The 11148-nt window shown below is 39.7% G+C and overlaps 1 protein-coding gene across 2 annotated transcripts; it reads left to right on the forward strand.

Annotated features, from left to right (window-relative positions):
* Positions 1-121: 121 nt before the first annotated feature.
* On the forward strand, positions 122-11148 carry mybl1 (v-myb avian myeloblastosis viral oncogene homolog-like 1). 2 transcript variants are annotated; one of them, XM_040127173.1, is made up of 15 exons: positions 122-487; positions 3570-3669; positions 3966-4037; positions 4317-4409; positions 5194-5414; positions 5508-5709; positions 5808-5882; positions 7152-7391; positions 7483-7872; positions 7989-8128; positions 8293-8407; positions 8536-8652; positions 8866-8970; positions 9331-9522; positions 9823-11148. In XM_040127173.1, the coding sequence occupies exons 1-15, from the start codon at positions 465-467 to the stop codon at positions 9946-9948; spliced, it is 2211 nt and encodes a 736-aa protein (XP_039983107.1). In that variant the 5' UTR covers positions 122-464; the 3' UTR covers positions 9949-11148. The 2 variants fall into 2 exon arrangements, with proteins under 2 accessions (XP_039983107.1, XP_039983108.1); XM_040127174.1 differs by having other exon boundaries at positions 7501-7872.

The following is an 11148-nucleotide window of genomic DNA, read 5'->3' on the forward strand; positions in this document are numbered from 1 at the left end:
AATCAGAAGCGAGGCCGCCTGTGCAGAGGGCTGGGCGCGGGATTCGGCGGGATGGACAAAAATCATAACGCCAAATAGAAGTATAGAACAGTAAGATAGAAACAGCCCGGACAGAGAGTAATGGGAGTAGCGTGTTAGTCTGTCCATCTTAATATCGGCTTTTTATGTTGCAACATTTCCTTTTAAGAAAGAAGCACCAGAAGAGACACAGTGTCGCTTTAATTGGGAAAAATGTTATCGACAGTGAACAAGGCTTTTACCGGGAGCGTTTAATGTTATGGACTGTACAATAAGTTAGCTCGCTGGCTAGTCGAAGAATGCTAGCTAAATACTGCCGCGTCTCAGAAGAAACCAGCAATGACTGACAGCGATTTCTATGGATACACATCTATTAATGTGGGATTTTAGAGAGCTGCCAAACACAGGTTCGTCTTTGAAAAGGTTCAATCACCCTACTGACTGTCATGGACAACGTGAAATCACGCAGGTGGGTGCCAGCAATAATAGTAGCGTGCTGTTTCATTATCCGGTGCACTAGCCATCTCTTTGTCACAGTAGCCAGTACTTCTTTGCACCTCTAGTAAAAATAACATCACGTGGTTTTGGATCAATGTGCCGTTAATACGGAGTGGGCATTCAGTTTATCTCAAAGTTTTATCTCTGACAGCATAACGTGCACTGCATGCGCACCTGCACAGTTATACTGTAAGGAGGTCAACCTATGAGTTTTATGAACAGTCGTTAATGAATGTATTATTATAGTACCTATATTAGATACACAACTCTTCCATTAGCCTGAAAATAAGTATGGATAATGTAAAATATAAAAGATATTTAAAGTATAAAATTGCAGCTTGTAAATTCCCGAAACGAAACATGGTTTACACGGTTGTTTGCTAAATGTTGCTGGAACTATACAGTATAGACTGAATGATATTTTTGCTCTGCATGGAGGCCGGCAGCCCATTATCAAAGAGCAGTTATGCAACAGCAGCATCCTAGGAAACACATTACTTGAAGGTGACAGGTCAGTCAGATAAGTTGCCATTAATAAATCCTTTTTAGAGGTCAGATTCTGTCTTCTCTGAATCAAAAAACAAAGTACAGATAAAAAGCTACATAAAATAAAATGCGTGCTTTGTTTTTAATTTTCATTTTTTAACATTTGGTCCTCTTGGAACACCGTGTTTCTGCCACGATAAAACAAAAGCCAGTGGGGGAAAGTTCCCAAAGCTCTTCTTTATTTTTCATAAACAAAAAAAACAAACAAATGGTCAAAAAAGTACCTGAGAAAACAAACAGAAATGTGTTTGCGAATAGACTTCATAAGTTATACGGCCTCTCGAATTATAATGACTAAGGTTGGCAAAATATTGATTGTTTACATTCAACAACAGCAGCTGAGGATATTTGCAATCAAGTTTTGTCAAGTGTTATAGGTATTCAAGTTAAAAACATACAATGCGTGATGAAACCAAAAGTTAATTAATGGTTAGTTTATCAAAATGATATTAATTGCCAGCTATTTTAATAGTCGATTCATCTGTTTAGCCCTCAGTTGAGCATAAATGCCAAATATTTGCTGGTTCCACCTTATTAAATGTGAGGTTTTGCTGCTTTTTTTTCTGATTCTTATCATCAAATTAAATAGGTTTTGGTATGTTGGTTGGACTAAACAAGCAATCTTAAGAGGTAACCTTAGGCTATGGGAAATTGTGATGGCCATGTTTCAATATTATCTGACATTTTAAAAATAAAATTAAACAATTTATTGAAAAAAATCAACACATCAATCAAAAATGAAAATAACTGTCAGCTGAAGCCTTGGGGGGGTGGGACATAGATATGAACCCTCTTTGTGTTCACATCTGGAGATAGATGGGTGGCTCTTTTCTTTTGCAATTAGAACAGCTCAGGGTTTGACCTGAAAATCTTGTATTTCCCAATAGCCTATTAACTGTTTATGACTGACGTATTACTAATGCAGGAAACAATGAATGGTTGGTGCATTGGGGGGTTTTTTTGTTTGTTTTTTTGTTTTTTTACTGCAGCTAAGACATTCAGCTGATACTACAATTGATTATTTTACAACTTTTGAAAACATATTAATTTCATTATCTTATATTAAAGTTAATGGGTAAATAAAGTGTTAAACAAAATGAGAAGATGTTATATAAGTCTGCCTGTTTTTTGAAACTTTTCGAAAAACTGGACCGTTAGGGCTTTGCCATTCCCCTGACCACACCCCAGTGCACTGCCTCCTCCATCTAAATGACGCACACACACTCATACACCTCTGGAGGTGAAAGAGTCTGTTGATGTGGGATCGCCCCTTTCCTCCAGCGGCTTTATACCCCTCCTTTCTGTTCAGCCTATGGTCCAGACTCATTTCCCCACTTCTTTGCTCTAGAGAGGGAATAAAAATTCAATTGCCATGTTCAAGTTTCCACACTGAAGAAGAGCTTTCATCCACAGTCTTATACGAGACCTGAGAAAAGCAGTGTTTTCCCCTCATGTGTGTGTTCAAGGGGGTGTATGTGTGATTGCTAAGTTTCGCTGTATGGTAATAGCTCTTGGGAACAGCAAGCTTAATTTCTCCTCTGATTATTAAAGTCTGCTCCAGTACCACAAAGAAAGTGTTGCCCAGCAGCAAGTTTTATGGGAACACAGACTTTCAGTGCTACATACCAACTTCTTTTGTTAGTAGTGAGGAATTTGCCTTCTTGTATGTAGTCATACATTAATACATACTGTGTATTTCTTTCTTTTTTACTCTGACAAGGTTCTTGTGAATCCTCCAGTGGTCCTCTAAATAAGACCAGTGACTGTTCTGTTGTACTCATACTGTGTTATCATCTTACTATTAACATGTTCCACACTATTAACATTTTCCACACTTGAGTCACTTTTACCCTTGCTAGAATGACTGAAAGCCTTCTTGTGTTTTCTTTTACTCTATTTCCTTGTATTGCTTGTTTTGGCTGTGACAATGTAAGCGTGGTACCCAATCACAACCAGCGAGTTTAGTAGATAACCTAGATGCATACAGTGTGCACTGATGTTCTTCTCACTCTCATACAAGCTTGTCAATTGAAATTGCCAGGTGCTAATATGGGTCACAGTGATCAGTCTTCAGCAGCCACATCTTTCTCCACACTTCTGTGAACCTGCATTACAGCAAAGAAAAAAACAACCTAGTTAAATTGACAAATTAATATAAAAATAAAAAAAATTTACTTTCAGCTGAGCCTGTGCCTCCCCTAGCACTCTCCTTACCTTTGGAGCTTGTTCAGTCATGGATATCCTTTACATTAGAGAGCATTGCATCTATGCATTTGCATAAGCATGGATTTTTATGTCTAATCTATGTAGATTGTGTATTCAAAATACATTAGTACGGATTTAAGTACCGTATCGGTACCTTACACATTGCATGTATTAGCAATTTCCATGCAATACAATATTCATATCACTATTGATGCTTAGAATCATTGACATAAAGAAATTCTGGCAGCATTAAAAATCTTCTCTTCTTTTACTCTCTCCACTTTTGCCCTGTGTCTTTTTAGCAATGATGACGATGAAGAACTGCACTCCACAGATCCAGAGAGTAAAGAGAAGAGCAAAGATAAAAAGACACTGTGCAAAGTAAAGTGGTCCCGAGATGAGGTAAGTTTATTTGAGGTACAAGTGAGGTCTGCACTCACAGAAGTTTTATAGGTTATTTGAGTGTGTAAGATAGAGACTTAACACTCCATGAGATTTGTATTTTATCTTCTTGCAAATAAGAATGTGTTTAAGTGTGCTCTCCTTATGTCATAGTTGAAATCTAATGATCACTACTGTTAGTTTCTTCAGTAATATAATGAAAGTGGACAGAGTGTTAATGTTAATGAAGAAGGTTCCTCAGGAGGGATACTGTAGAGCCTTCATTCTTTCTCTTTCCCACCTCTCCCTGTTTTTAGGATGAAAAGCTGAAAAAGCTTGTCGAGCAGCATGGAACTGACTCCTGGAAATTAATAGCCAACTTTTTTCCAGTAAGTATACAGTGTAATATGTCTGTGTTGTGACAATTAAGAGTAGTATCTCATTGCTTCATTCCATACAAGTCCATCCCTTTCCTTTTTCACAGTTAATAACCATCCAAACCATTTAGTAATCCCATAATTCACATTGTTCCTTAATAGGTTGTTTTTAACAGTGATGATAAGTCATGGGTGCAGTGACTGGAGAGGCAGATGTATTTAGCAGTAGGTAAAACTGTGAAGTAGTGGTTGGTGTAATGAGGTGTTGCGTTTTGTGTTTCTCTGTCACAGGGGAGGACAGATGGCCAGTGTCAGCACCGCTGGCAGAAGGTGCTCAACCCAGAACTGGTGAAAGGACCCTGGACAAAAGAGGAAGATCAAAAGGTAAGAGGAGCTGGGAGTTCCTGTTCTTGGCAGAAAGAGGGACGACAAAATAGGTAAATGATAAGTGAAATAGAAGGAAGCTTTTTGGAAGTGTCAAGAGCTTAGTCTAAGCTAAAGAACACAATACATATAAAAATGCTACAATATGCAATGTATCTTTTACCTTCAGATCAATAGAACTGAGCACATGCGTGAGCTTACCTCCCGCCAAAAACCTTCTTTGCCTTAGCTTTTTTTACTTTTTTTTTTTTGCAAAGTAAATGCTCCACTACATCATCCCTAATAAAACACAGACTTTCCAAGTCACTAGGTTAGAGCCGAGCCCTTCTTTGTACAAAGTCAAGCTCTAATGTCTTCCCCAGCTCTAAGATGAGCAATGCATTCCTTAAATGGATCACTATTCTTCAAGAATGTTAAGAATGGTGTCTCATTCTTCTGAAATCTTGGCATCATAAGAGAAACACAGAGCTATCAATAATAGGTGGAGCTGCCAGCAATGACATCACAACATTTTTCAGCTGTAACAGAAACAGCCAAACAAGCTCTGCTTCTGCAGTCAAAGCTTTCTTAACACTGGAGCTGCTGTTGGCTATAAATAAGAAAAGTAGCTCTTTATACAAGCTTGTACTTTGAATGAATCCAATTACAGTCTTATTCCATCCTCATAAAGTAAAAGATGACAGAGAACACTACCAAAATATGCAACAGTGTATGGATTATAATTTTCTGATTTAGATATCAGTACTGTCTACTAAATATCCCTCCTCTGGTGATGTTTGTACAGGTTATTGACCTGGTACACAAGTATGGCCCCAAGCGTTGGTCAGTGATCGCAAAACACCTCCAGGGGAGGATTGGAAAGCAGTGCCGTGAACGGTGGCACAATCACCTTAACCCAGAGGTGAAAAAGTCTTCATGGACTCAGGAAGAGGATCGAATAATCTATGAAGCCCACAAACGTCTGGGAAACCGTTGGGCAGAGATCTCCAAGCTTCTTCCTGGACGGTAATATAGCCTCACACACTCATTGCATATCACTATATCTAGTTAAAGTGATTACAGAGGTGATTTGGTACAAAATACTGATCTCCCCAAAAGAACGGACAACTCCATCAAGAACCACTGGAACTCCACCATGAGGAGGAAGGTGGAGCATGAAGGCTACCTGCAAGACGACTGCAAGACTTTGACTTCCTCTCATTCTGGAGGGAAGAGACGCCACCACAGGCTGTGTCCCCCAACTCCAGCAGAGCCCCAGAACTGTGATCACAGTCCCCTGTCGATACCGGAACCCAACCAGGTCCAATTTCAGTTTGCGCTTCACACTATATGGTGTTTTATTCTCTTTTATTTTTCTCCACATTAAGTTTTACTTGAGTGTAATTCTCTTTTTTTTAGATAGGGGGATATCCATATGATCCTCACACTGGGCACATGATAGACAGTCTTCCTGAAAATTCAGGCCTCATACCGGTGAGTCTCTGTGTATTTCTCTGCATGTCAGTGGGGAAAACTTGTCACATTCTTTATTTTCTGGACTTTCTGTAGATATCCTTGTGATTGCTAACTCTGGACTTCAAGTCAAATACTTGAATGTCCTGTTATTTTCATCTAACATTCAACAGACAAAAGGGGTAAATCTCAAATGCTCCCGTAAATATTTTATGTGTAAATCTGTTTTTTGTCTGGTTTTCTTAACTCTTTCCTTTCCTCCTGTCCTCTTGACCTCTCCTCCATGACATTTGTTTATTCCAGCCATCCTGCCTGGATGATCCTGACAGAGAGCAAAGAATTAAGGAGCTTGAGCTGCTGCTTATGTCAGCAGAGAATGAAGTCCAGCGACAAGTGCAGTGCAGAGGTCCATGTGTAAGAACACACTCCGAATGTGTGTTAGCATACTTAGCCAGCATAGCCCGCCTGTGTCTGTAGCTTACATACACTGTAAAAAGTGTCATTTTAATATTATATATGTTACTTAACTGAGTCTTAAAATCACATTAAAGAGAGATAAGGGCAGAATCTTACAAATTTTCTTGAACCCAATGTTATTTTTAGCCTTTATCTGGTTTGATTTTTTTTTTTTTAAAGAAAAAGAAAGACACTGACATTTGATTATAGAAAAATTGGCTTTACCTTGCTTTAAGAAAAAGATGATTTTAAGACTCAAATCTAATTAATTCAGTAACTGACTTTTTGCAGTGTATACATGTGAAAACAAGAATGGCGCACATGTATGCGTGCCTGTAGCCTGATTTGCTGTAGTGTTGCTATAGTAACTACCTTCCCATCTTGCTACTCATTCAGACTGGCCTGAAACTGTGCTTGGTAGCCACCTACACCCCCTAGTACCATTGCCCCAACATGAACCCACTCCCTCATCTCCTCCAGTCCCTATGCCCACGCCCATCTAGCAGTTTGGTTTTGACCCAAACACTCTCTCTCTCTCTCCTGTTCCTATCCTGTCCCCCCTGAAATTGTTTTCACATTTCACTCACTGCATTTTATACCCCATTCTTCACAGTCAAGACTTCATATTGTAAGATTTAGTGGTCAAGATTGCCTTAATATGTTGTAGTATAACTATTGTTTTCCACACTTTTCAAGTCAAATCATTTCAAAACTGATCTTTACAAGTTTAGAATGATTTTACACAACATCTGCCAGTTCCACTTCATATCAGCCCCCAAACTGCTGCTTGAGCCAAAGGTCTAACATCAGCGTTCTCTCCCTCCTGTCCCTCAGAGCTTGGAGCAGTACTCAGCCTGGTCAGACAGTGTGTTGGATGACACATTAACCACAAGTAGCAGTAGCCTGGAGGAGCAGGCAGAGAGAAGACCCTGGAGGGGCCCTGAGATTCCCCAGGGTCCTTCAGCACAGCTTCCTGTCTCTCCAAACAGGTTCCTGGCTGTGGAGGCCAGCACTGTGCTCTCCACCCTGCAGAACATACCAGAATTTGCAGAAACCATGGAGCTTCTTGACTCTGTAAGTAATAGAAGGAGCACAAAAGAGAACAAATGTATCTCAGTGTGAATTTGTTGAAAACACTCATGAATGTATTAAAGATCTACTGTAGATGTCTTTTGCTCTGCAGGACCCTGTTGCATGGAGCAACGTGGCCAGTTTCGACCTGTCAGAGACAGCGACACCACCCAGGCACAATCAGGCAGGCTACACAACTCTCCTGCATGAGAGGATGACTGATAATTCAATGGGTTACACAGTCAACACAACTGCCATTTCAGGCCGAGACAAGAACTGTGCTCCATTTGGTCTTGGCAGTGTCACCTCCCTGACTCCCATCAACTCATCCAAACCCTCCCAGGAATCGATTGGAAGGAGGAGGAGAAGAGAGAGGGGGGAACCGTCTCCTTTGTGCGACAGGACCTGCTCCTCCCTCTTAGAAAATATCTCAAATTCTCCCAAGAAAACGCCCACAAAGTCACTGCCATTTACCCCATCACGAGTAAATTAAATCAGTTTTTCTTTCAACACACCATAATCCCCACTACAGCTGAGTACTTTTTCTTTGTGGTTGCACTGGTCATGTGCCTGACATTCCTTGTGTGGTTTTTTCCTCAGTTCTGCAACATAACAGGGACGGAGCATCTGAATCTGGATAACCCTGCCCTCACCTCAACTCCTGTATGTGGCCAAAAGTGTCTCCTCTACACACCGCTCCACAAAGAAACCACACCTAAGCACCAGAAAGAGAATGATGGGTAAATAAATATATAAAAGCAGTATACATCCCTAAAGAGCTAGCATAAAAGCCAGAAGCTTATTATGCATTGTGATAATTTCCCACAAGAATCTTTAATCTAAATCTAATCAGATTGTTATGAGGAGAGTACTTGGTGTTTAATATTCTCTATCAACTTTATAGTTCGCGGACCCCCAAATTCCGTAAAACTGTAATGATTCCAACCCCAAGGACACCGACTCCTTTCAAAAATGCTTTGGCTGCCCAGGAGAAAATGCATGGGCCCCTGAAAATGGAGGTAAGACATCAAATGTGGCTGTCTGCAATAAACCTGTGTGCCTGTATTTATGATAACTTTATTATATATACAGTATATGGCTCCCTGCTGTTGTGGTTATATTCACTTTATGTATCTGTGTTTTTCAGCCGCAGCCTTTGGCATTTCTAGAAGAGGACATCCGAGAAGTTCTTAAGCAGGAGACTGGAGCAGACATCTTCAACAGAGCAGACGTCCAGCCAGACTACAGAGCATGGAAACATAATGTATGTTTCCATGCTCTGTAGTCTGCCATTACTTCATGACTAATCTGCTCTCTGTTATCAGAAGAAACAAATTAATTTGTTGTTGTTGTTAAAATAAATATTTTAATAAATAATTATTAAAAAATTATAATAATAATACACACATTAAAATTGTAGTCTATCATTGATTAAAAAAGAGGATTTACTGGTTGTGTCTTGCTCCTTTGATTTCAGATGGATGGCCCAGCCAGAAAAGTGCGCAAGTCCCTTGTGCTAGACCCTTGGGGGAAAGACTGCCTTGACGTCGTACTCTTCCAAGAGCAGGTCAATGACGCAAAAGTAAGTCACTTCAGGGACACTTGTTCGAAATCACTGGTTCAGATCTTGCAGCTAGACAAGAACACTAACTTGGTAACTACTGCTGATGTGGGGTCGAGTGGTGCACATAACCTCTCACTTGCAAGCAGTTGTGATATGTGGTTTACGGGGGAACTTCAAAATGTAAAAATGTGGAGAGTTGAGTCGGTTGACCATGCATGCATACTTGCCCTGTTGATTCAGCCTTTGGAATTGTCTCAAAGTGTAACAATACATTTAAAATGCTATCGTATTTGAATTAAATTTAGGGCAACCATTACTTTTATTGTTAATCTACTTCTTTATTACAAGCTACACCATTCACTTAATATGAAATTGCAGGTGCCAGAAGAAAGTCTACTGACGAGCTCCTCACTGATCACCCCGATCACTGAGCAAGAGGAGTGCAGCCGACCTTTGACTTCTGGGAGAGAGGAGCCCTCACTAGTCCCTGTACATCCCCATCACTTCACTAGTCCACAGGTGAAGAAGCTCCCTGCCTCCCACAAAACACCAAAACATGCAGCGGTACAGGTATGTTAAAAAAAATGTTTTTAAATAAACTGTAGATGTGGAATCCTGCATTAAAATATTCTAATACCTTAGGAAGTCTTCTTTGGGTTTGCCATTATGGGTATAACTGCAGATCATTTATGAAAGAGCAGTGGTGGCAGAGAACCTATAACTTTAGTTAGTTTGCCAATACGGTACATTTCAGAGAATTGATGTGAACTATAGATACAGGATAGTGTAAAATAGTGTAATTCTGGTAAGTATTGTTTTCGATAGTGAGGGGGAAGCTACTCAAGTAAGTGTTGGTCATTCTCTCTGCAGGTGAGTGAGTGGGAAGCAGTGGTTTATGGGAAGACCGAAGACCAGCTGATTATGACAGAACAGGCCCGTCAATACCTGAACCCTTACACATCGTCTGGCTCTACCTCGAGGGCCCTTGTGCTTTAAAGCCATCCCCTCGCTGTGCAGGCAACACTACTACACCCATCCAACAACTAAAACCTCCACTGAATCCTGTAAGAGACAATCCAGTGAAGACAAATGATTTATTTTTCTTTTTGATGCAGAAATGCACTGCCAAGGACGTCCACAAAAAGGCATGGCTGCTGGTATTGTTTTCAACACGTTTCTATTTGACTACCCAAGTACTTTGTTGTTTATACATTTGGCCTGTACTTTCTTTTGAACACACACAACCTGGCTACATGAGAAGTTTTGTACAGATATAAAAATGCCTAGATTTTTTTTCTGCACTAGTCAGTAATGTTGAAACTACCTGCACATACAGTAGGCTGTAGAAATAGTGTTTATTACTAGCATTGGCTGCTTCTGAGTTTATATTGTTAATATATTGTTTAAATAACAAGAAAGACATTTTATAACGGGACGCTACTCATTGTGTATCTCATCCAACTTGTTTTGCTAAACTGCCCCATTGCTGTTATCAGATAAAAACCACGTACATGTGACATTTTTAGCTTTTTATTGAAACCCATGTATTTTTAAAATCACATCATGGGTTTTGAACAGACACAGACAGACAGATAGACACATAGAGTACAGTATATAATGTTAACCATGGCTTTTAAATTAGAGACACAAAAGGAAGGTACGTGGTTTTTTTGGGACAGCAGTGTTACATTTCTGAATGCTTATCCATGGTGATGTGAAGTTTTGAGGATGGAAATAGGAAGCTGTCAGTATTGCACTACTGAGTTGATTTTTCTGCTGAGAAAGGAGCAGTAATTTTAAGGGCAAACTGGATAGCACTTGTGATGGTATCTTTTTTTAATAAGACAACTTTTCCTTTCCAAGGCCATAGTGTCCGTTGAGACATCGGTTGAATGTATTTCATTGCAATGTACATGTGTAAGAACCTCAAGAATGGAAGGGTACCTTTATGTTTATTTCTGTTTGTTTTATTTATTATCTGACAGCTCTAAAGCTTAGATATTAATATAAATCGGATACCATAAGTTTTTTGTTTGTTTTTTTTTTTAAAGAAGTTTAACTTTGCTGACAAAACAGCCTCAAAACCCTCACTTGCTCTAAAAGCAGTTCTCTCTGTAATACAAAATGAATGGTCACCATTGCTTTTGTCAGTCATTTCAGTGTGTCACAGGCAATATCGACCAGTTTTCATATCAT

This window comes from Xiphias gladius, chromosome 5 (genome assembly GCF_016859285.1).
Source record: "Xiphias gladius isolate SHS-SW01 ecotype Sanya breed wild chromosome 5, ASM1685928v1, whole genome shotgun sequence".
Classification (NCBI taxonomy): Eukaryota; Metazoa; Chordata; class Actinopteri; order Istiophoriformes; family Xiphiidae; genus Xiphias; species Xiphias gladius.

Bases quoted from the DNA above. Each gene is read 5' to 3' on its own strand.
- mybl1 (XM_040127173.1), top strand. From the start codon at position 465: ATGGACAACGTGAAATCACGCAG. The intron at 488-3,569 runs GTGGGTGCCAGC...GTGTCTTTTTAG, and splicing joins GACAACGTGAAATCACGCAG to CAATGATGACGATGAAGAAC. The intron at 3,670-3,965 runs GTAAGTTTATTT...CCCTGTTTTTAG, and splicing joins TAAAGTGGTCCCGAGATGAG to GATGAAAAGCTGAAAAAGCT.